The sequence below is a fragment of the Branchiostoma floridae genome, chromosome 5, assembly GCF_000003815.2.
Source record: "Branchiostoma floridae strain S238N-H82 chromosome 5, Bfl_VNyyK, whole genome shotgun sequence".
Taxonomy (NCBI): domain Eukaryota; kingdom Metazoa; phylum Chordata; class Leptocardii; order Amphioxiformes; family Branchiostomatidae; genus Branchiostoma; species Branchiostoma floridae.
The window spans coordinates 14629677-14656432 of record NC_049983.1 but is presented as its reverse complement, the minus strand read 5'-3'; the positions used below and the strand labels follow the sequence as shown (position 1 = coordinate 14656432).

Here is a 26756-nt window from a genome sequence, read left to right as displayed (position 1 = left end):
AGCCTTCAGCTAGACCGACAATGACCCAAGACTGGTCATGACCTTGCTTGGCCTTGGCAGCCAAACTAGAAAACGTTTGAAAGCCACAGAAAGTCTTTGTGTGGTCATAGCACAAATAAACACAGGCTGGATCTGTCTCTACAGGAAGCTGGGGAAATAAAATAATTGCAAACATAGTCCATCTGTTAGTGTCACTGAAGACAGGTAGAACAATCTTTCAATTTTATTTACTTCACAATTTTTCCCCACCTTTTGCTGCCTTTACAAAAAAAACAGTGGGTTTGAATTAGTTGAAGGTAAGTTTCTCCTATGTTACAACTAATACAAGTGACATTAGCATAGGGGTCAGCTAAAGAACTTGAACTTTTCAGCTGTCCAAAACCAGCTGTTCCACATTTCACCCCCATTTGTCAACAAAGAAGCCCAGCTGTTTCTAGTCCAACAAAGAAAACATGATGTTATACCAACTGCAGTGCCAAACAGTCCAACATTTGTGCCCAAACTGGTGTCTTATCTGTAATCGCAGTTTGGACAAAGAAGATGGGCCTCCAGGCTACGTAATATCATCTGCCAGGGTAATTTGGGAACATTTTGGAAACCACTAGGCCATTTGTGCCCTGTACTTATCAAGTTCCCATCTATATGCTGAATATAGATGAGAAATGATGGTTTCTGTTGGACACCAAAAGATGTTCCCTTTACCTAATCCCACTTGTGGAAGAATGGTCGAGATACGAATGAGACAAATAACAATGGCAATGGACAAATCAGGCGTGAAGAGATTAGCAACTGATGTGAGCTCATGGTGGAGCACTATTGTATGTTGAGTTTCAAATGTTACCAAAAGTGCAATCAAGTATACATGCTGAAACTGCAAGTACCAGCAGTATAACACTACATGTACAAATTGAAATTTATGAAACAATTTCTTGAAGTTGAACATCATTTGTTCTTGAAGTTGAACATTATTTGTTATGAAAGTTATTATTATAAAGTAAAACAAAGCCTCCATACTACATCTTAACAGATGACTTGATCCAGACCAGACACAGATATGGGATGCAGGGATCTGGAAAATCTCCAATTTTTATGCGTGAACAACACTCCAACTGACTAATGTGGAAAAGTTGTAAATGCTACTACAGTATAAATAGGCACTGTGTTGTCTGTAACAAGTGGAAACATTTTCAAATTTCTCAAAAGAATGTAGGAAAGAATCAGCAATAAATCTAAAATTTCAGATTGAAAGGAAACTTGGACATTGTGAGACCTGGCTGAAGCAAGACCAGGAAACAGGCCCCAGTGCTCTGTTTTGCTTGGTTTGATCGACACCAAAAAGAAAAGAAAGTCTGTAGATTTCAGCAACATATTACATAACAGGATGTAGGGTCAGGAAACATGAAATCCTACGAAAATGCAAAACTTCGAGAGTCTCAAAGGCTTCATCGACTTCATCATTACACAAAACAACGGACTTGAAGGGCATCGGATTGTTTTAGTGAGGCTCTATTCAGTCCGCCGTGAGAAAAGTACGAACAAGTTTGAGTGAATCAAATTTTAAATCCGCCGTCTGCCACCGGCAACAGACTGGATTTTCAACTTTTGGACAAGCTTGGGTGGCGATTTCCGGCCAACGCAGCACTCCTACTCAACCAAACTTCGCACAAAGAAGCAAGTCTAGCTTACCTTTGGATTCCGTCTGCCTCTGATCACCACTTCTTCGTAGTTTGGTCACGATCGCCTGTCATTTTCGATATCGACTGTTTGAGAAACTGACGAAACCGCCATTTTGACCTTATGCAAATTAACCTGTTGGCCGATCGGAAGGCTTCCGGAAGAAGCCGATGACTCACGAGTTGACCCGACAACGCACGAAGTACGTCAGGACTTCGGCACACGCCCACTCTTTGTAAACACATGAAGCAGATGACTAGTGTCTGTACCATGAACTGAATGTTGATTTAAGTCGTAAATATTCAACGTATCACGTAATTTCTTATCCTGGTTACCTGTTTTATTACAGTTCCTACAACTAGAGAATGGGTAATGAAATTGGCCCATTCCAATGATTTTTTTCTCTTTTTATAACGACCTAACGTTAAAGACATTTATGCATTCTTTTCTAGAATCCTTCTTTCACTAGTTACCCGATTTGGCCATTGCATTCTCACATAGCAAACGCTTCCTGCTGACATACACAAGACAGTTTTCATGACTTTTCTCAACACTTTCTTAAAAGTTAGATCTACTTTGTTCAGTCACTTCTGTATAATAAAGTAAATCCTGTGAGAGACAAAAAAAATCAACACAACATCCTGAGATATGAAGAGAAACCTTTATTCCATAGGTTTCAAGTATCAAAGAGCAGAAAAAACTTCATAAGGTAAAATAAAATGGCAAATACATGTAACGTTACATGTACTTTGTTTGACACGCTGCAATGCTGCCCTCTTTTGACTCACTGCGGTACTGCAGCCACCACCCCAGCAGTTCACAACACACACAAACTGCAACTTCATGCACATTTTTTGAGCATCTGTTGTACTTTGCAGACATTGTTGTCAACCCCAAGACCAAGTCATGGACATCAGTTTTTGATATTCTTAGTTTTCCTCTCTTTAATTCCATGCATATTTGTACCAAGATACAACTGATTGAATCTCAGGTATTCTACCATTTTCCCATCACCGTCATCACTTCAGGTATTCTATCAATGAACTTAAGATGCTGAAGAAAAATGTTGTCCAACATAGGATATTTATCGATATTATACACGCTGATATATCTGTTACTGTGGCCAGTTTCCACCCTGAAGTGACATAAAAATTGATGTGATTCATATCCTAGTCTTGAGGCATATGGCATGTGATTACAAACAAGCAGCGCTAATAGGAAATACAAATACATGAATTATCTGACTTTTTCTTGGTTTGCCACTCTAGCTTTATACAAAGCACCCAACTCCACACCATACAGTGTAATGTTACTACAACAGAAATTACAAAACATTATATTACCTACAAGAGGAATGAATTGTAATATCAAACCAGGAAGAAACAGTATCGACATAAAACTAGAAACTGAAGTGTGTAAGACAGAGACAGAACAACACCTGAAATAATCACCAAGGAGATACATATAAATGATTTTCCACAAGTCTTGTGTATTGCCTAACATACATATGTAGTCTACAAAATAATTGCACATGGCTAAATTAGCAAATGGCCATATTCTCCAGCAACAGAAGTTACTATTCACAAAAGAATATCAGTGATTTTGCAAAACTACAACCTGTAGAAAGCTTACAAATTAACTTATATCTATATCATCCCATGCCCCATAAAATCTTTAACTTTTTCTGAATGACATAACATATTTAATCTGAATGAAGGACACCCAAACATAAGTGGTTAAATGATGATCAACACTTATCTAAAGCAAATTTCAAAATACAGAAATAAAACATTCATCAACGAGAAGCATACTTGGTCACACCGCTGGTGACATACTGGACAGTCCATGGAATAATTCATATCACACTACCGGTACTTACAATGCTTCCACACGGTGCTAAACAAGAACCGACAATTACAATAAAGATACATGATCATGAACCAAAATTATAGCAAACATTGTATAACTGATTACAAACAAAGAAATCAAAGAAGTAGTATAGATCATAAATTCTTGGCTTAGAATAGACATAAGTCTTATGAGAAATTGGGTATACTGTACTCATAAAACAGTACAATTACTACAAATTAAACAAATGCTGTTTTCTCTGCTCAATAAGAATAACTAACAACATACCTAGAACACCTGTCACTGCTTACATGCCTTATCACTAACATTGCAAACATACTGGCAGAAAATGGTTCCTGCTAACAAACAAAATTATGATACATTACAAAGCAATCAGTAGACAGCCACTGGGCTAGCTTGTCAGTTTATATTGGCCTTTCAGGCTTTGTAATGGAACAGAAGGCCAGTTTATTTACTGTGGATATGATTAAAGTACCCCTGAAAGATCATTTGGTTTGTTCAGAGAGTCATGGAACAAGTAGAGATAATGGCAACCCTGTCTACTTGTTGCTCTTTCTGATGTTCCTAGATATGGCCAACATATGCCCACCTCTAAGTCCCTGATAAAGACACCATGATAAGTGGAGAATACTATTCAATTCATGGCAGAAGGTGTCCGTATTTTTGTGTCATACACACTACTTTTCAGGTAAGGGTGTCGGCTAAAAAAGCTTGGGTAAGTAAACCATTTTCTCTAAATGGTGCATCACTCTCCACTTTGTTGCAAGCATTGTCCTCTCTGATCACTTTTATCAAACTCTAAATGTTGATGTCCTCCTCAGCTTCTTGCTCAATATTTCAGCAGCCACATCAACATCAATTTCTCATCAAATAGCTGGGAAAATCAAAGTTGTGGTTTCCTCCTTACAGTCATGCTTCCATGGCACTTTGACATGCATGCATCATGAATGTTTATTAGCCATTTACATAAACTAAAATTACAATTCAAAGATGTGTGGAATGCATCATCAAGCTTTTGACAATAACAGCTGATAGGGAATGCCTTTTACTTAGGTCAGTTATAACTTATAGTGACTCCTCCAAAGTTCGAAACAGCTTAATTTGGCTCATTATCTCAAAAATTCATCTGATATTTGAAAAGAATATTGTGGATAACAAAATGAGATTGATGTGACCTCCCATCTGTTTGTCAGTGGCTACAGTAAATCAGAGTGCATCTATCCACTCCACCCTGCAGTTTTGGAGAGGCATGATGCAGAAAAAATAAGATTATATTGCCTTAAGGTTCAAGTGCTGTACATGGTCCTCTACTGACCCTACATTAGGAGTGCTCAGGTGTAACCGGCCTTCCTGTTGACTTAAGGGACACTCTCATAAATTCTGGCTTGTCTTCTTTACTTTCCTCCTTCGATTGGGCTTCTTGTCGCTGTGAGACAAAAATATAACATATTAAAAGTTATAATAATTTCTGACATAACACACCAACAAGTACAAGTTTCCCTTATCCAACTTTACTTTTATAAATATTTTGAAACCTATCATCACAGTGATCGATTCAAGCTACTAATCGGGAGGTAGGGGTAGTTGATAGTTTGCAAAAACAATGCTACAGAAATGTATAGAGTATGTAACAATATGTTCTTAATATGTTATCTCACAATATGTTTTAAAGACACCAGATAGTAGAAGTTTCCCCTAAGTTATCTCTGCGAGTCTTTACCTCTCTCCGTTTCTGGGTTTCCATAAGAAACTCCTGTTGTAAGGTGATGTTTGTCTCCTGCTGTTCCCTGAATTTCTCGCTGTCCTTGGTTCTGTTCCTCTCCTCCCATTTCTTCTGCAGCTCAGGCTTCTTGTGGAGAGGGTTGATGCCCCTGGACAACAGAACAAAGGACATGTTTAAAAACTTATAACTGACAACATTGGCTCTTGTGTTTGTCCATAGGCTGTTCATACTGTCCTACATTATAATCTACCCTCAGAGACGATGCAAAAAAGTCACGTAGTTTCTTTAATTCTCTGGAAAGCAAGATTATTTTTTTCTGTGGAAAAATTAGGAACAGAACAATAGAGACAAGATTTTTATATGGAATATTACAGAGCATGTTTCCCATTTTAAACCCTCTAGTCTAACACAACAGCATACTAACATTAGTTCACCTTTATCTGCGGGGTAACCTTATAATATCCTATATCCGAACAGGGTATTTAGTTCCGTCAATGGACGGTACTTTCGAACTGCAAAATTGCGAAAATGTTGCCACTTGAAAACATTGTCCGTCGACATTATATACCTAAATACCCTGTTCTTAGATACAACTGTTATAGGTTTCCCTGCAGATAAAGGGGAACTAGCATTACATGTCTTTATTAAATATAGGAGTGTGATAATAGTATGAAGTGGGGCAACATATATTTGCAGATTTGTGTCATGAACGTACAGTCTTTTGTTTTGTGTCAGTTCTCGATGGAGCTGCTGGTGATTCTTGGAGTCCTTGACAGGGTTGGGCAGCTTCTTGGGAGCAATTAGTCTGTGTTCCTCCTCCTCATACTCCTCCTGTTCACACCTGGGCTCATGGTCATAGTCTTCATCTGGGGTCATGTAACCTGTAGCAACAACAAAATGGAAGGAATCAACAACATGCAAGTATTCTGTTTTTTTTGTTCTTGCTATTCTTATTCATTTTCCATATACACAAAAAATGTACAGACATTAGTAAATAAACAGATACATTCTTTGCAGTTGGGCTCATTACCCACAGAAAATTGATAAATAATGATATTCTATAATAATATAATAGTATTCTGTTTTTGTGTCTTTGAAAACTTGTTACCCAACTCTCATATACTTGAATAATAAATAGTGTTTCTGCAGATCATTGCACTATCACTTTGTTCACCATGAAGATAAGAACAATGACAAGTTATTGAGATACAAGTCGATATAAAATCAAAAGCAGGAGATCCCCTAACATGAACTAATTCCAGATTTTCCAATTTCCACTAATGACTGTGTGAACTCCATGAAAACCTGAGGTGGCCAATCCAAACACCTACTGCTGCCACACTTGAGCAAGTCTGTCAATGTTTACTGCGTTTCTGTGGCACATGGCACACACAAGCTGCTACCTCATTACTCACTATTCCAATCCTATTTATTGACAAGACCTTTTTCACACAAAAGCAGTATGCTTCAAAATCTATCACCCTCATTTTAGAGGACAAAGAGACATAGTGGTTAATAAGAGTAATTTGAACTAAACTGTATTTCAAATGTGATTATAAAAAACAGCTAAAGTTGTCCTGGCATAAAAAACAGTTTTATCTGATGAGTTAGGTCAAGGGCATTTACATGTATGCCCTTGGTTGGGTGTATGAGATTATACTTTGGAATCATTATGTTTTTCATTCCCCTTTCCTAAACTTCCTAAGCTCATCTTCTTAAATCTACTACCAGCTGCCACCCAAATACCCAGCCGTCCAAATATTGACAGTGCTAGCATGTGTATGGAAAAAGAATCACTCCAGCACTACCCTGTTGCCAAAATTTTACAGATCTGACGATGTGCAGAAAAGTTTTCAACATATCCCTGCATGGCTGCAATTTTTCTCCTGACCCCATGGCATAACCAGACACATTGTCAGAACCAATCAAATGGCATTCCCCCACACACAACTGGACAGGCTCTGCATGCATGGAGGGGCAGCAGCAGACACAGCATAGCTGGTGTTCTGTCCTACAGTGACCCATGGAGCACCCTTCATGAGTTGGGAAGTGTTGCATGGCCACTTCACTACAGGAACCACAGCTCGTGACACAACTATACCATTGTTTTCACACAGCTTTCTGCAATGTGACTGAATTCTCTCATTAGAAAGGAAATAGAATAGAAATGCCTTCCTTTATTAGTTATAATAATGCATATTAGGTATGCTACTGAGACATTAAAACATCAACTTTCTATATTAGTAATATATTATATGTAAGTCAATTAAATGATTCCTTCTTTGTGCACACATACCATAATGACATATAAGCTCATGTGCAAAAGATCTAGCAACTTGAAGATAGATACTATAGTATGTTGATTTCTCCACCATGGTATACAGGTAAAACTGAAAAATTAAAAAAAAAAAATTACTGACAGTACATTGTAATAAAAAATTGTTTTTGTTAGGTTGTTTATGAGTAAAAAGAAATAATAGTCTTCATCAATATACATTATACATATCATAATGCTCATACATGTACCAGTACATGCATATTGTAGACCATTGTGTCAACAAATTAATTTTCTGCAAGTTATGTATGGTTGGCAGCTACATGTCCTCAGGTAAAAGTCAGTCAGCCAGCCATAATTATCTTGCTCTGACATACATGTCTGATCTTTGAGTGACAGCTCTGGATGCACATTGTCCATGGGACAATAGTCAAGGTACACACTTTGTTCTGTACAACCGGTTCATCAACATGTTTGCTGTTGTTGACGCATGTATGACGTTTGGGGAAGGAACAATCTTTGTGTGTAATGATCCAGACTAATTTTCAGAGTTAGCCTGCAAACAGCAAAGATACTGCCAGAAAAGATGAGGAAAAAACTTTTGCAAATAACTGCGTTCCCCAATCATTTGTGTTTGGGTAACACGTAAACCCAGATCTATGTAAATAGAGTTTCCTAGGAGCTGTTGAGTACCAGATACATTAAGTAGCTAGGGTCAGTTCATCTTAAGGTTATGGATAGGTATACCCAGGTTTGCGAAAGGATTGTTTTTCTTTTGTAATGGGTCAGAACATTGTTGTCTTGGGATACACCCCGGATTGTTAAAGGAATGAAAACCTCTTCTGCATATTGTCTAAGGATGGCAACTCTGCAACTTTCTTTAAGAACAATTTCTTTCAAACCTTACATAACAAGGCAACACTTGTTTATGCCATTGTTCTTTTTATTGTCACTCTAAGCAAGGTACAATGCCAGAAAGATCATATGAATTATTCACAAATTGATGGAAACATATACTTATATGCTATCTATAAGTATCTAGATTGTTATAGAAAGAATGTCAAGTTTGTTCATAGTAAACAAGTTAAAAGTGCTTCCTGGATTATTAAAAAGCATGGCAACAATGCTGCACAAAACTGAAAATGGACTACATGTGTTTTCTGTGTCACAATTGTAAAAGCAGGTTTACCTTTGTCCTGATGATCAGGGGACGTGCTGTACAACGTAAGCTTCTCTGACAAGCTACGCTGTAACTGGGCAACCTTGCTCATACTGGAGACACTGTGAAGTGCTCTCAGCACACAATCAGATAATAAGGAGTAAGGTCCAGCTGACTGTCCAGGTAATGTGAAGAGAATGGTCAACAGAAGGTTCACATTCCAGGGTCTGTGGGACCTATCAAGCAGCAGTTGTTCAAACTGCTCTGATTTGATGACAGTGTAGTGCCTGTTTTTGTACTAGCCAAATGCTGCAGGGCAAATGGGGATGTGCTTGTTCAGGCTTTCATTGGTCAAAACTGTTTGAAGTGGAAATTGGAGAGCTCAGACTGCTCCATTGTGACACAAGGGGGAGGAGAATGCTGTAATTACAGTCTTATTTTTTCTGATAAATTCCAATATAATAGATATGTGCATTATGCGCAGCAGATAATACTAGAAAAACATGCTTCTTACTTGTTCTTTGCTGTTACAAATTTAAAGAAAAAATAACATAAATATTTTAGACCTACAAGAACTTGAAGTTGAGGTACTGATAATGAGAAGGAAATTCTATGTTAACATCTGTAACAAGGATGTTATATATCTTTATATAACGTCCTTGTCTGTTATGATAATGTTATGACAACTTGAGAGAAACAGAAGAATAATGAGGTCAGTGACCACACCACGTGTACCATCCAGGTGAGAGGTCAACGGTGCCACGCAGACATGTGTAAAGTCTCTGACAGGTTCAGGTGTTTGCTCAAGGGACATGAGAGCAACCTAATGGCACTTGTCGTGTTGGGAAAACAGTTTTAACTTTATTATACCCTGTAGTCACCAAAGCACTGATATACTCCCTGCTTGTCCACTTCCATCAATAAACTTAATTTTGTTCATGTATAATGTTAGCTGGGAGAATGTCATGACAGTTATAAATTTTGTACATGAAATGACTCAGTTGAAGTCCTGTTTATACTTGTTTTGAATATATTGACTATATAAAACATACGATAGAAGATTAAATCAAATTAAGGGGGGTGACTTATCATTTTCCTTCAAAAGAACATGTTCTGTTTTGTATCATTCAACAGTCAACAAAGTGCTGTGTCAAAACAACGGGTAGCAAACATGTCATTCAATGTGATGGACAAGCACCAATAGTCTGGACAGGTAAAAGGGGCAATGACCACAAGTGACCTGTTTGCTACCTTCATGTGGACATTGGTGTAAGATATTTGACAGCAGTATCTAGGTAAAAGGGTCCAACTTCAATTCATAGAAACATGTATCTTGATAAGTGAATAGGACTTTCCAATAAGTATTAACTATTATTGCAAACACAAATTGCAGATTTAGAAATGTTATTTGTCTGTTGTTTTTTTCTAAGCTCACAGCACTTCATCTTTTGGAAAAAAAAGTTACCTGCATACATTAGAGGCTGACAATGACAAGTATCTTATTATCCATATTTTGTATGTAACAGAAGACCTTATGATATTTCAATGAAGGAATGTGTTGAATTTTCTGATGTAGATGAATATGTAAAGAGGGCCAACAAACTGATATTACTAGTTGCAAACTAGTCTGTTGTCAGCAGCACCTCTATCTGTATCAGACAGAACTGCAGCTGTTCCAACATCTTGTGGGAAATTCAAATTATGATATCAGGAATGAATCATTCGTGACCATGTCTCTGAGTCATGTCTAATAATACCAATAACAAGACCACACATTGATAGACTTTCGTTCCCTTGTAAGTTGTAAATAAATACAAAATCAACAAATAAATCAATGTATCACTGTCCTAGTTATCATTTGGACGATGCCATTTGAATCAGTGCAATCAATATATAGAACCATGCCTTATATACACTATTGTTCGTGTACATGTATACTCAAAATTTAAAAATTGTCAATTGAAATACAAAATGTACATATACTATGTATGTAGTGCAGTAATGAAATAGAATTACATGAACCATCTCCCAGTACAGTCATCTCATGATCACTTATTAAGTGGTCATCATTGGATTTGCAAGGAATTTATTTGAATCATTATTTATCAGGTAATATTTCATCCAAAATCAATAATAAAGCTAGAGTTTACAAGCTTCCAGGTGAATAGTAGCACATAGAAGATTTATACACAAACCCGCTCTGTGCACAACATTATAAAGCAACCAATATCAATGCAGCATGTGCAGCTAATCCTTCCAAACCAAGACAAATGCACACATACCTCTCCATACTGAAAAGTCTTCACACTTTAATCCAACTCAAATATCAGTATGATTGCTATGATGTGGAGTGTTTCTTACTGTACTTGAACTCACGAGGATAGTGGAAGACAAATGCCACCCTTAACAAGAGATCCAGGTGTAGCTGTGAGATTTTCAAAAGGACGACTTCTGGAACATGCCCTTAAAGCATGCTATAGACAATAATGTGTGCGTGGGTGTGGTAGAGGCGTGATAAGCCTAGTGGAAGTAATACCTGTCAATCCAGGTGGGTGTGTGATCTATGCTACATGTATGTCCCGTGGGAATTTCACAGCCGTCTTTCTCAAGAACAAAAGATAGAGCATTCAGATAAACAAAAAAATTGTGGTTAAAAATTTATGAATTTTATCATCATTTCTCATGAACACAAATTATTGTCTTGCTAGAAGGACAGTCACTCTATTTTCAATATGGCATTCTCAATTCATTTGCAACATTTCAAATGATGAAATGTTTAATAGCAAATGCATGCTGATCATCTACACATAAATGTACATGTAATGGCACATTTAGATTGCATAGCAACAGCATACAAGGGGCACTAAAACTGCTTTAGAATACATGAATTTTCCCCTATGGCATGGCATTGATAGGTGCACATGTCCTTATTTGTGGTCAGGGTTTGACCTCTTGTGTTCATGCTCATGCATGTAAATTAGGACAATAGAATTCGTACGCACAACTCACAGAGCAAATTAGTCATTTCCTTATTTATAAATTCAAAAAAAGGACAGAAAAAATACAAACTGAAAATGCTGATGAACACAAGACCCTGGATTCGACAATGGCAGAAAACATCATGTACAACTAATAATATTTACAGAGTCATATCTACTGTTCAACACAACCATATCTATAACAGTTTTGTCTAGGCAGTTTCCTTTCCTGTATTCTAAACTTAAGAATGAAAGACAATGGCAGAACATGTAGCATAGGGAATTTAAACCAGTATACTAAAAGCTGACCTTGCTAGAGTTTAACAAAACTGTACAATTACTGCATATCTTTTCTCTTCTCCTCTATTGTGAATAATCAAGTACATTTACTAGATATACCAAATATATCAAACAGTTCCATGAATATGCTATCATCAGGGTCCATAAATCTTAGGCTTTATGGTACATGTATATGATGTGGCATGTCCTGACAAAGCCTAAGCAATTCTAAACAATTATATTTCAGCCATACATAGTATGGTGAAATATATTGTATTCGTAATGTTTCTTTCTTTCTTTCTTTCTTTCTTTCTCCTGTCAAATCTTCAAAGTGATTCATCTCCGCCGTTCCTGGACCGAATGACCTGAAATTTGGCACAGGGGTAGAATGGGCCAATACCTTGATGCTTTTTTCTCAGTTTTTTCATATCTGCCTCTAAAATGATTTTATTGAGATTTTTTGGTCAATTTTAGACCAAAACTGTATATTTTGGCCCCTGTACCCTGGTATTACAACCAAATGAGCTGAAATTTGACAGAGATGTGCCTTGATAATGCCCCCATATAAATTCGATAACACTTTTGGTGTACAGTACAACAAAATGCTTATTTTTGCGATTTTTTTACCAATTTTTGACCATAAAAGGACACTTTTGGCCCCTGTACCCTGGTATTACAACCAAATGAGCTGAAATTTGACAGAGATGTGCCTTGATAATGCCCCCATATAAATTCGATAACACTTTTGGTGTACAGTACAACAAAATGCTTATTTTTGCGATTTTTTTACCAATTTTTGACCAAAAAAGGACACTTTTGGCTCCTGTACCTTGGTATTGCAACCGAATGAGCTGAAATTTGACACAGATGTGCCTTGATAATCCCTTCATATAAATTCAATAACACTTTTGGTGTACAGTGCAACAAAATGCTTATTTTTGCGATTTTGGGCCAATTTTTGACCAAAAAAGGACACTTTTGGCCCCTGTACCCTGGTATTACAATTAAATGACCTGAAATTTGGTATAGATAGGCATTAGATACTTGGTAACAGGATTCAAGTAAAATTTTTGACATAAACAACTTTAAATTGATTAATTTTGGCACTTTTCTGAGGGGAAGTTTGTTTTCTTTTGGCCTCCTGACGTGACCTTCCGTGACCCCGCACAGAGCCACACCTGTGCGCGTCAGCCGGAGAGTTAATTGAATCAAAGACCTAGCCAATCAGCGAAGAGGAGGCCAAAGGCTAATTAATATTCATAAGCGGGGCCTCATGATCCCGTATATAGCAGTGTTCCCGCCAGGGGGAGCGAAGCCCTCCTAAGGCTCTCGCATTTTAGACTATTCAGAAGGCTTTGTATTGTATCAGTTCTTAGGGGCATATCTATGATAATCGCAGCAGTCACTTAACTTCTCTTCAGGAGTTTAGCGTAACACTATTTCAGGTCAAACCGTCAAAGGCAACTGAAAACAAACTTTAACGTTACTGAGTTCAACAGTACTAATAACTTGTTATCCGAAGTTGAAACGCTAGCGATGGTATTTTCGCTGCGCTGTTAGCTCCGTGTGACTGTTGTTGACGGTCTTATAACGGTATATTTTGCACCCCTGTACCCTGGTATGAGTAACATTAGGTATAGATAGGCATAAGATTCAAAGTAAAATTTTTGGCATAAAGTACTGTAAAAGGCTTAATTACAGCCCTTTTTTTAGGGGAAATTGGTTTTCTTTCGTTCTCCATGCCATGACCTTTCGGACGTTCACCCCACAGAGCCGACATCTGCACCTGCGTCTAGCCGGCAGGAAGAGTTAATTCAATTAATGGTTCAGCCAATCAGCGAAGAGGAAAGCAAAGGCTAATTAATATTCATAAGCGGGACCACACAATACGTTAACTTGAAGACTCAAGCCGTACAGACTTCTCGACAGGATTTTTTCAAAGCGTTGGACAGGGGTCCGGGGGCCGCCGAATGTCCCTGGCGGGGTCCAGGGGCAGGGCCACTGTGGGGGGACCCAGGTGGGCGAAGATTATTTGAACTTAATTGTACATCTAAACAATTGGCTTACCTGTGCAATGTTTATATGATTAATGATCAGTGTACTGAAATCATGTGTAACGTATGGCTCCTAGTCAATAGATCAGCATTTTCTCTATAGTGACCACCTGTCTATAGTGGCCACATTTCCTAGTGCTGTTGTTGTTTGACATAAATTTTGAACATTTAAATTGTAAGTAACTTTAAACTGCCAGAGTTTCAGCCCAATAAAACACTCTCAGCGCCAGGGTATGAACAGACTGACCAGACAGACGAAAATAAATCCTCGAACAAGGTTCAATCGTATCTTCCGGGTCTGGCAGGAAGTTGTTAAACTAAAATAAGAATAGGCTCGATGGCTGATTGCATACAAAGTAAAACAGTTTAACAGTTTTACAGCTTGAAGAAAACAAACGCTCCTACAGTACCTGCACCTGCTTGATAATTATTAAATTGTATGCCCTACTTGAATAAAAAAAGTTCACTGCAATAATAAATGTACCCACATCACAAGGAGCTTATACTTTTTTAAACTTACACCTAGTTATCGTACTGAAAATTGTTAATGACATTACATGAAGTCATTCAACAATTTTCAGTCATGATGAAAATTTTCTGAATGGAAGGTGTGATTATTGTCATTTTCTGAAAAATAGAAGCAAGCTCTGTTTTTACCTGGAATCAATTCACAATACCAGTCCACTCTGGGGGATAATGTACTGTTAAGAGGATGTTCCATTTTTGCGCAGGGGTGATTTGGAACAGTCCAATGTTGCGTGGGAAGGGGTACGGCTGAAATATGCTGTATTTGCTCTTAAGCAAATGTCGGCCTTTCTAGTTATTTTAATTTTTTATCACACTGGATACCAAAATATGTCTTCACATTAAACCAACCCAACCGAGCTATTCCGCATCATTATTTATCCAAGGATTTTCCTTATCTCGTAATAACTGTCCAGTAAACACTGCTGGAGTGAATACCAAATTTTTCAATGCCCCTCCCCAGTAGTCACCTATTTACACAAAACAGCTGCGTAACATAATTGCCTCCTCTCAGGTAACTCCACGTCATGGTAATGAAGTAAGGGAAAAATAATTTTAAAAATTTACCTGGTGAGCCCGGCGACCTGGAGAGAGCAGGCGATCCACCGACTTTGGGTATTCTGTGAGAATCTATTCTGGATAACTCCTCCATTGATCTGTGTCTGGCCCTTTCCTGTAGAGACACAAAGGAAGCCATCATGCACTGCCGTCCACATGTGACGAGTGAATCACCAAGGGAATGACCTCAAATTCTAACCACTCATGGGAAAAAAATTCTGCATGTTCAATTTTTCCTCCCTTGATACTACCAGTGTACAGTTTCCAGACCTAGTCTTTAAAAAAATAGCATACCATTTTGTTGAGGCTAATGGGTAGTGAACAATATAGGGACGCTAGGAGTCAATTCTTTACGTTACACAGGCATCAATAAAATGAATGGGCTAATAACAAATCCAATATGGCTGCCCGGCCTTCCCAGAAGCCTTAGTTGGATGAATGTAGAGTAACCGACAGTTACCTTTTAAGGGACGGTCCTATAGAAAATGGGGTGGGGGAAGGTTGAAAATACAACCAAATTGTTATTTTAGAACATCTGTACACCCATAAATGGTCACAACCTATGGACAGTTATGTTTGCAAATTACCATAGTCATCTTTGTTCATCTGACAAGGTCCGATATAGCCATTAGGTCTATAGCTACTATTCCGGGAACATATTATTAAAACACAATATAGGCAATAACATCAGATAATGAATTCACGTTCATATTTGTATACATTTGTATATCTATTCAATTTGTCACATCAATTTTCTTTTTTCCCCTTCATTTATTTCTAAAAGGCTCACTTGTCCAGGACCAACCAAGATAAGGAAAATGTATTCAAGGCATGTCCCATTGTCCAAGGCCACTTTGATTCATCAATATATGTACTGAATAATTCTACAGAAATTCCTTCCTTCCTTTTGAACCTGCATAATATTCTAACATATAAATTGTATGACTAGGCCAGGTTTATGGTAATACCAATAGCATGGAAAGCCAATCAGGGTGGCAAAAACAATTGCTCAACTGCATTGCTTAGTTGGATTGGTTCATCAGTTGTTAAATGACTGATTTCCCAATTGGGAACCAGGGCTTCAGCCAGCACCAGCATCTTGCTGTCTGAGTTGATGGAACTTTGCTGTGTATACCAGAAGAATTACAAAACTATTCCATCGAATTTGAAAAACAAAATCAGTGATTAAACTTTAAAGATGTAAAAATGTCCAAATGACAAATTCTTCTTTGTAGGATCTTTCTAGACATTGGGATCAATTTTCGTCTTTTTCTAAAAACAATAAAAACTATTCTGTATAAATCAGCTGCAAAATGAGCAAATACATGCCCAAGATTGGAAAATATTGGGAGAATGTATGAGGTTAAAGAAGAAGATGTGTAAGAACAAGTATGAAGATCTATAATTGTTCAGTCGTAGAATTATCAGTTAGATTTCATATCGAAGGCAACTTTTTTTGGTCAATTTTTTTGGGCACGCTTGCATCCATATAATAAAAAGAAAGGTGGCCTAACAGCTAAAACACTGGCAATAAATTTTACCCACTAACCAAACTGTGTTTGCAGGAAGAGTTTGTGTGGACATTAAATATTTGCTAGGCACTGGCACTTCCCCATGCAGAGTTTCATAAGGCACGTGTCAAGTACCATGATAACACTAAAAAGGGGAAGGTAAGAAAATAACATGGGAGAAAGTATTAAAGATGGAAAGAAAGTAAGAAAAGCCGAAAACAGGCTATAATTTTCATATACAGATAATATAGAAAGAGCCAGAGGATCCTTTATCCACCTTTGCTCGCCAAGTATGAACTGAATTATAGCAACAGGTGTAATCAACACAAGACACCTGGCAACTTGATCCTGCAACAGTACATGTGTTTTAAGTGCTCTAAGTGTTCTAAGTCATTCTCTGACACAAGCAGACTGCTAAAAATGTGCCTGACATTTTTTCATATGATATGATGATCAAATTCATCCTATTGGTTATCATCATTGTTAACATGCTACTAAGACGGTACAACCCTACAATTTTTTAAGTGCTTTATTTATGTATCACATGTCGCTAAATAAGGATTGTTAATGTTACCAATATTGTTAGGATTTGCTTATATTTTGAATTACTGGTGAGTTCAAAATTCAAGAATTTAACATTACATGTTATAACTTATTGACTTAAAAACCTTTTTGTTTGTTGGTATTATCCAACCTGTGGCAATATCAAATAATAAAAGGTACCAACACTGTACATCAATTTGCACTTCATAATGTTATTTATCTTTTAGTTGCAACATTTGTCTTTCAGGTAGATTAAAATGGATGTGGTGGATAAACGTTTACAATGGATAAACGTCACCCACATTTAAACCTTCATGAATTTTTGATAACCTCTTAATATTGCTGCCATTACGTGGGTGTCTAATTGCCTGGACTTTTATTGGCCAGGAGCATCAGACGTGTATGTGCCTGTTTAGTGTTTCTATGACATTTATATCACTACTGACAGCATTTGGGGAATAATATGATTTTGTGGTTGGATACAAGTTTGAATTATTCATGCTACAAAATGGCTGTTTTGTTTAACTGCTTGATCGTGTGATAAAGAATCATCACGGAATAGCACAATTAACAATTTTACCATACAGCAATACACAAAATCAGTTATTCATGAATGCCTTAAGACTGTACCAAACCATATGGTATCCTTGACACAATCTGGGATGGTTTCCAAGTTACAGAAGAGGGAGGAAACTGGACACTAAGTTAACTATTAACAACATCTGTTTGATAGGTCTGACCTTTTCAGTAAAGGCCATTTTTTTGTTCTTCCTATTACAGTGCCAGTGATGTGGCCAGAATGATTAGATTTTGCAATACAAGAACAAGTACATATCACAGTGCAAGACTACACTGTGGTGTAGAGTTACCCCTAGGCTATTTCCCAGTCCATTACACTGATTAGGGCATTACATTTCACAGCCTAATTAATATCTTTTCATCACGGCCAATTACCAACAGCTTCTTTGACAGACACCTGTCAAAAGATGGGTTAAAAGATGGATTCTGTCTTGAAAATTGCTTTTAATAAGATTGTTTCTGCAGACACTTTTGTTATTCCTGTATGTGTGATAGCTAATATATGATTATATGTATCTGTTGTTTTTTTCTGTATGTGGTGCAAACTGTTATCCATAACTTTCTTATTATACCTCACAACACTTGGTATATGTGAATAGTACATGTTTCTCTCCCATTCTGATTGAGCTTCCAGTAATTCCAAGACATTACACTATGAAATGGGCCATAGGTGAAATGAAATAAAGATTGGATCCTGCCATACCATTAGGTACTCTTGGGCTATCAGAAAAGCAATCATGAAATAGGTAACATTATGCCATCACTGCCATTCCTAAATTCTACCACATGTACCTGCAATGGGAGAAAGCACTCAACCAATCTCTCACTACCAGAAAATAACAGCCATTGTATTCCAATTCACCATGTAACTGTGATTCAGGTCTCCATTACTGGAGTCTGCACATATCATGCCCTGCATGCACCATTACCGAACTGATACCCTTACAATGAGTCTGCCAGCCCACTATGTTAACTGTAATCTTTATCCTGTTGGAGCCTTGCATTGCAATACTGTAGGACCACACCAGTAAGGTAAAAATATGCAATTAAAGCTATTCATGAATCATGCCAAAGTCTATCATATATAACTTTATAACAAATGTCCAATACGAAATATGCCGAAATACCACCACGGTGGTCATGGGTGGGTGGTGGCACCACCCATCAATTACATGGAAATAAATGCAATCGAAACAGCTTGCGTTAAGCATGCATTTTACAATAAGCTTCTAAAAAGCATGCAAGCCTCGTTTCCTCCTTCCTTTCTTCCTTTTTTCATAAAACATATTAATTGACAAAGCACAAAGTGTGTAGGGAATGTAATCTGCCCCAAAGTCGCAAGTTTTTCAAATCCTCCAATCCCTTAATTCCTACCAGTCCTACAAAAGATAACTGCCACACCCATATCTACTAACCCATATCCTATGGACTGGGGAAGCCATTTGGAGGGACATACTTTTGAAGGTCAAAGCATCCTTCCTGACCCCACTTCAAAGAAGTACTGCAACTGGGCAAACATCCAACTTCTGGTTATTAAAGACCCAGGAATGTGGGGATGTTTGGTCTTTCAAGTACAACTCAGATACTAGTAGTCAGGCTACACCAGCAAACAGTTAAACTATCTTGGGACATTCTATGAAGAAACACCCTGTCATATGATCATAGATATCCAATATGGGTGAATCATCAAAATTACTATGTCTTGAGGAGTCAGTCTTCTTCATTCTTTACCAGTAATCAATGCCTGTTTCCTGAGTAACAAGCTCCAGGAAGAGGCATCACCATCCAGTATAATGCATCATCTCAAGACACAGGGATGACTCAGCAATATGATATTCAATTCATGTAGGGTAACATTTCAGATAGTAGCACAAAGGTCCATATATAAAAAGCCTGTTTGTATCTTCTTCCTACCTTTGTGCTCCAAATGAAACTTGTCAGTGCTTTTCACACCTTCAGTTTGACACCTCTATCATTTTAATCCCAACTTAGGCAAATACTTCATCTTTTCCAAACTGACGTAACAAGATGACGGACAATGTTATGGTGTCTGTAAATTGACAGTAATTGTTATTGAGTATGCTTGTGTAAACATTTTCAATAAGATCATGATATCTATTTTCTACAATGTTTTGCCTTTAAGCCTGATATCTATTATTCCAGCTGGTATTACATTCAGCTTCAGTATCAACATTGATCAAATGTCAGAGGGGTGAAACTTTACCATAACTCAAACTCATTGTTGACCTATAAAAAATGGATCAATTACCCATTCAATGGGTGTTTGGGTCTTTAGCACCTTTGTCCTAATTTGATAATTTGGCATGATGTTACGCTCCATTTGCAAGGACATTGTAAATGCATGAGATTGAAAATTTACAGTAATACGGGCTTCCTAATGTCCAGGATGTGTAATGTGCACTGTTGTCAAAATCTCAAATAATTGACAAGTAACACAATGAGTTAGTTTGATAAAATAACACAGCTATAATCTGCAATTGATTATACATTCTGCTTTCACAGGCATTGGGTGTAGTGTATATATATAGTACCACCTTGGTCTTTAAAGTATTCTTGATTTTCTTCTTACAATCTGATCTATTTCCACTGACTCACTGAGATACATTTTATATGAAATACAGTATGACATGGTGATGCTTTTATCTAAAAGTTTCCACTATGCCAGCTACCCATGATGAGCAGTATAATATTTCTAAACAGTTCCCTATAAATGATCCATATGGAGTCCAATGGACTCTGAAATCAGGGACGTACATGTAAGAAATGGAGGGTAGGAGAGTAAATGATGAAATAAAATTAACTTAAAATTTTGTTTTATAATAATGAGTAAGAGATACTGAGCACATTATACCACCTATAGGTAGGGTATCTATTTTAAGAAGTGTCGCTGCAAATTTCAGACTGGTCAGCAGTGGCATTGTCAAGTGGAACTTGTGCCCAGGACAGACAAAACAGCTTTCATGGCAGCCATGATCGATAACCTACTTAGGGATGTTTACATTCCATTATCAAGTCTGTGGCTTTGTTCAACCCAGGTTACCTTTATTTCACAGGTAGCCCCCAATTTGAACATCAGATATAATCCATATTCTATGAATACTCAACAGGAAAGTAATGTGACATGCAGATCTTTCCCATTGAGCAAAAGTCAAGTAAATAATGTTATTTCCTAGTGTTAGATTAAGGATTGACCTTGGGGCATTAATAGGTTTATGTTTCATTAAAGAGGTTTAAAAAGTCCTCACGGGTAGTTGGCATGCATTGATCACACTGTACCTGGCAGAGCTTGGTGATATATGAGATCATGATACCCACTGTACAAGTCTGCCTGTACAATGCACATGTCCACTCATACAAAATGGTGGTATAACGGCAGCCATCCATCAAAAACAAGTGCACAGACATTAACGTTACTCTGTCAGTAAATCACACTTCAATTTTAACTGCAGGTGAAATTTGCTTGGAGAAGAATTTACTTATATAAATGATTTGGTCAATGGATAAAATGCAGTCTTACCCAGGGGCATATTACCTTTCACACATTTGCTTTTGGTAGCATTATATTAGGTACTATTGTTTTAATCTTCAATCAATTGAAAGTGAGCACAGTAAATTTACAACATTATGAAACATATGAAATGAGAAAATGTCAAGAATTTTTAAAAAATGCAAAGGCTCACAATATCAGGTTTCATATGGAAGCCAAAGTACAGTAAATGTGATGGTGCTAGACAATGTGAAAGCAATATTGTTGACACATCACATTTGTATCATTTCCCAGGGGATGCTCTCATGGAATAGACTGTCTAATCCATAATTTACACATCATTTCTCATCGTCTTTGAAGAGGATTGGTTGCTATGACACTATTCTTTGTCCTGTCATCCATGCATACACTTTGGAACCTAATGGACCAGAGGGTTAAATCATGTAAATGTTCAGGAAGACAGAACAATAAAACATTTGGCTATCTCCACATTACTGTCATGTTTTATTCATTTTATCAGTCAACAAAGTTAAAGACCAGCTGAGCAGGATTGCCAAATACAATCAGTATTCAAACTGCCCTGTTTAACCATCCTTTTAGTGTCCATATATCTAAGATGAGGAAAGTACTTGCCCAAATTTCGACTGTAACACTTTTAACCCCACAGGTCATACCCCCTGCACTTTTGGTTCACCCCTACATACCCAACATAGCAGCCAGGCTGTGAAATGAGCTGGGCCCAGGTGTGGCTATGTTTAATACACCCTGACAAGCCTCGTTGTACCTGAGTAACCAACCCTACCATGGCGGTTCTCAGTCCACTTGCTCTGTTTGTTACAGTATGGTATCAATACACTCAGCAGCTTAAGACACGCCTGAGAGCAGTCCAATACAAACGTCCTGGCCAGACTGCTTTTGAGAAACCCAGGCCGCACTTAACTCCAGATGCTACTTGGCTGTGGTATTTGTGTGTTGAGACTATGACACACAGCTGTAGGAGACTTGGTCATTGTCCAGAGTACACTGTGGTATTAGTCACCATGGAGACTGACTCCAAACAGAGTAAATAACTCCAAGAAGGTTATCAATGTCATGTGAACTTTTTATCACCTTGGGTGTTTATCATTTCTGATTTATAAAACATTACAGCTGGCCCCAGATAAGCAGCATCAAAGCATTCTGCCTCACCCAGGTATGACTGAAGTATTGCCTGGATAAGCCCAAAGGTCTTTGTTTTTCATCCCGATGGACTGCAGGCCACAAAGTCCATTAGGTCCTACTCCAGGTGTTGTTGCTCACAACAGTTTACTCTTAATCCCCTGAAAGATCTGTCCATTAACACTTACATTTGGACTAAAGGAACCCAAATTGTTTGCATTTCTTCACTGCCTGCTCCATAGACTTTCGAGGCCAGCGCCTGCTAGCCTCCACCAGGCCTTCATACAGGGGTATGGATGTTAGAATTCAGCAAATAATTGGTCATGAGAGTCAGTTCATGCAATGGGCTATTAAACAACATGTCAGGGGGGTGCAGTTGTTTAATTTGGATGTAACTGTTTGACTACCTTCCAAATCACATCATGTGAAAAAAAGGCCAAAGTCTGCTGCAAAACTCTACTCATATTTGCATACTGTTTTTCACACTGAGATATGATTGAAGTACTATTTGTCCAATCTTCTTCCACCCTGTTAAAACAACATAGACTCTATTCAGACAGCTATATTTGCCCAAGTATCACATAGAACTGCAGAGGACATGGGAAACTGCAATCATTTTGGAACAAGCAATGAAAACAGGATCTCCTGTTCCATCCATCAGATTCAGTGGTTCTCCTTTCACTGGTGTCTGGTGCTGGCTGTGTTTGTGTGTGTGCCATGACCGTATCCATAATAGAAAGTGATTGTCTCTGCCAATCCAAACTTGTCGTGCATTAGAGAAGAATGTGAAGCTTTACAACCTGCAGAGAAAGGGCGATGACCCCTGCACTGAAATGTTTTTCTTTCAACTGGAGGCGGATGAAGGACTGTTTGGCCCATGTTCAGAGTTTACACCCACCTTATTGCTGTTCTCTGGGATCAGTTTTCCAATGTCCCTCTGAAAGACACACAGAAAAAAGGTTGTCAGTTGATTGACTGTTTGTGTGGGAGGTACGAGGTGTGAATAGGGAGTTCAGCATGTACCTTCTGTAACCACATTGCCCTGTGCAAACAGTCAGTGGGCAAATAACTGTGACTTACAGCTACTGGGTATGGATCACGAAAGACACGTCTGACTGTAACAATACTAACATGTGCGTGTCGTGACTATGCAGGAAGGGCAATTGAGGAAAATATTTGAAAGTCATCAAACTACTGTAAAGAGATGTTGTTGGTTGTGACAAGCCATTTAGTGAAGATTCTAGAATCAATTCTAGTCCACTCTGCAATATGCCGGCGGGATTTCATACAACTTGTCAAGTATTTACATCATATCTAAAATACTAAAGAGCTCACATGATGAGTCACATCAAAGTTTACACATTTTTCATAGGGAGATCCTAGCTTAACATTCCTCAGATAAATCATAAATCAATCAGCAGTTGCACATGGTGGACGGTGTTGTAATCTTTTCAATGAAATAAAGGGGAAGCAAGTATTTCACCGGGTAAGAAAATTATCTATTTTTGATACCTGAAGGCATAGGTATCATCAAGGACTTGGTATCATCAATCAGGTGTCTGAATTGTGATGTACACTGACCTCCAAGTAAGCCGCGGGGACGTACCCCACCAACTTGTCCTTAGCAGCCACGGCTGTCCACCACTTGTCGTCATTTTTCTGGGTGACGATGAACCTGTCCCCCTGACGGAAACTCAGGACGTCAGGCCTGTCCGTCTCTATCTCCTTCACGTAGTCGAACTTCGCCCTGTACAGTTCACCACCCATGGCGTGAGCCGCCTGCCCGCTGCACCATGCACCGTTACCGCTGATCGACCGGACAAGGGACGGCAGCTAAAAAGTCAACCCTAAGCCCAGGCCCCTCCCCTGGCACTTTTCCTTATCCTCTAAATCCAAACCACCTAGCTACAAAAATCACAGCTTACTAAACCATCTGATCTAACACAGTAGGCCTTTAGAGCACGATCGGCTTCTGTATTAGCTTCTGTAGCCAGAAAAATCAGCAGGAAATCCCAGCGCCACCGCCGCACGCGAATCGATCGTTTTCATAGCCGCCGCTGTGTGTTGATTTCTGAACCCACTTCACTTCCGCAATGGGCCTCAAGTCTCGCGAGAGTACACGGGACCAGAAACTTCCGCTCGTTCGTCTCGATGTTCCAGGTCACTTCCGGTTCCGTGTTGTCAAAAGTTGAGTTGGCATTTTGAGCTAAATTGTTGAATATCTAGATGTTGTCATCGCATTAGGTCATTCCACCTTCACGAAAAGGCGGTCAAGTTGTATATTAGGAGAAGGCAGAGTTGAAATTGGCAGCCATGAATGGTAAGTGAACTTGCAGAGAAATATTCGAAAGTGGGGAGGGGGGCTGTATCAGCATGCAGCAGAAGACGCCTTTTCCAGACCATGAGCTCAGCTGATAAGCTTTTTAGCAACCCCTGTGCCAAGTGACAAATATAAATTATATCCCATTGTCTTCTTTTACAGTCTACTCCTTTGACGGACTGCTTGTGTTCGCCCTGCTGGTGATCTGTACCTGTGCCTACATGAAGAGAGTACCAAAACTCAAGCAGTGGTTCCTGTCGGAGAAGAAAGGAGCTCTAGGAGTTTTCTACAAAGGTAAATTTTTGCAATGACCAGAATTTATATCTGCAGATGACCACATAGTCACACACCCTTGCTGTAAAAGCCTCTTCACGAATCCAACTGCAACTGCACATGCTCAGATCAGAGATGACGGCCCCATACTTATACTAGTAAACATTTCTGTACTGTCCCGATATATTTAGATGTATGGCCACCGTCATTCAATTTGCGAGTCAATGTCCAGACTTGCTTTGTTTATGTCTCAGGAAGCAGCACAGTTACCCTTAAAAAACAGACTGATTCAAGCCAGGGTGGGAAGTATTTAATCTCCAAGCAGATCCTACAATGGCATAAGATAGTACCAAACTGGCCAAGGAGTATAGTTAGCCAAGAGGTGCCCATTTGCCATGTAGAATCTGCCTCCAGTCAGCTAGAACAAAGGCTATTAACATCCAATTGTTTCCCATTCAAACTATGCTTGAAGTGTAGGTGCTAATTGCCCTCCTTCCTGTTTGGTGCTAAATTCCAACTGGAGCATTTGCTGGTCACTGACTTTGTTGCTCGTAAAATCATTAGCACATGACAACAGGGAGGGGCAGCAACACCAATGTTGAATAGAAATGCTCCTCCCTGTTTCAGTGGAGGCAGATCCCCGGTAGCAAAACACACTCCTAAGCCGGCTTCACTCCTCTGCCAGCTTTTGATACTATCTTCTAAGCCGGCTTCACTCCTCTGCCAGCTTTTGATACTATCTTATGCTACCATAGGATCTGCTTGGAGATTAGGAAGTATTCGCTACCGATTCACAAGAACGGTTGGCCCCCTCACACGGGCCCCCACAATTTACACCCACCTGATAATCCAGTTAGCCCCCCTCACAAAAGGCTATGCGGGCTAGCTGGATCGCCGGGCGGGTGTAAATTGCAGGGGCGCTTGGCGGGGGATCGGTAATGAACCCTTCACATGTCGGCATGAATCAGTCTGGTTTTCTAGCGTACCACAGTTGGATCTGTAAATGCATGTGTTACATGTTTCAGTGAGTTCAGCAATTGAATTACTGAGACCATAAGATTGTTTAACTTTTTTCTATGATTTGCAATGTTCTTTTTTCAGAGCTTTTATATTTGGTCACCACTGTCATTTTATCTGTCACTATCGTGTGTAAAAGGACACCTACAGAGCTAAGAGCTGGAGATGATATTTTTGTCGTGTGTATGTGCTACATGTTAACACTAACAGTTCCTGTGTTCATCCTTTAAAGCTGCAGTTATCGGCACCAGACTACATGTACCAGTAGCTGCCACCTGTGTCATCATGGCCTTCTATGTCATGTTCCTGAAATAGCACATCAAAGGCACGTCTTTGGGTACAAACATCAAGATTACACCCATTCATCCCAGCTTTATACACACAGCCAGACTTTTGTGGAAAATGCACTTACTAACTAGTAGTTATAGCTAGGTACTTGTGCTATACGCAAAACAATTCTTACCTTTTGAATCAGTACAAGAAGGTTGATAGAAAATGATTTAAACATGGAAGTTATATACTCAACAGATGAAATATGTTGTATGTAACCCCAAACTTGTCACACGTAGTGTCAGCACTTCTGAAGTGTCTTTGTACACGCACTCTACAAGCATAAGTGTCTTGTCTTTATTTAGTAAGTAGCTGGTTACATTCTTATCTCTATTGGTATGGTATTTTTTCTGGGTAAGATGACAATATATGTATAGTATCATATTCCATGACAGGATTATCATTACATTTGATAGACTAAGA

General features: G+C 38.6%; 2 protein-coding genes across 2 annotated transcripts; one reads left to right on the top strand and one right to left on the bottom strand.

The window, feature by feature from the left end:
* Positions 1 to 2316: 2316 nt before the first annotated feature.
* LOC118416910 lies at positions 2317 to 24496 on the bottom strand. The gene is made up of 6 exons (XM_035822196.1): positions 23975 to 24496; positions 23292 to 23330; positions 15104 to 15209; positions 5982 to 6147; positions 5264 to 5414; positions 2317 to 4969 (listed from the first exon to the last, which is right to left on the bottom strand). Exons 1-6 carry the CDS (start codon positions 24158 to 24160, stop codon positions 4865 to 4867), a joined length of 753 nt encoding a protein of 250 aa, XP_035678089.1. The 5' UTR covers positions 24161 to 24496; the 3' UTR covers positions 2317 to 4864.
* LOC118416209 (protein kish-B-like) lies at positions 24487 to 26318 on the top strand. The gene is made up of 3 exons (XM_035821291.1): positions 24487 to 24553; positions 24876 to 25007; positions 26236 to 26318. The coding sequence occupies exons 1-3, from the start codon at positions 24487 to 24489 to the stop codon at positions 26316 to 26318; spliced, it is 282 nt and encodes a 93-aa protein (XP_035677184.1).
* Positions 26319 to 26756: the final 438 nt, after the last annotated feature.

Bases quoted from the DNA above. Each gene is read 5' to 3' on its own strand.
- LOC118416910 (XM_035822196.1), bottom strand. From the start codon at position 24,160: ATGGGTGGTGAACTGTACAGGGCGAAGTTCGACTACGTGAAGGAGATA. The intron at 15,210-23,291 runs GTGGGTGTAAAC...GTGTCTCTACAG, and splicing joins TCCCAGAGAACAGCAATAAG to GAAAGGGCCAGACACAGATC. The intron at 4,970-5,263 runs GTAAAGACTCGC...TTTGTCTCACAG, and splicing joins AAACCCAGAAACGGAGAGAG to CGACAAGAAGCCCAATCGAA.
- LOC118416209 (XM_035821291.1), top strand. From the start codon at position 24,487: ATGGGCCTCAAGTCTCGCGAGAGTACACGGGACCAGAAACTTCCGCTC. The intron at 24,554-24,875 runs GTCACTTCCGGT...CTTCTTTTACAG, and splicing joins CGTTCGTCTCGATGTTCCAG to TCTACTCCTTTGACGGACTG. The intron at 25,008-26,235 runs GTAAATTTTTGC...CATCCTTTAAAG, and splicing joins TCTAGGAGTTTTCTACAAAG to CTGCAGTTATCGGCACCAGA.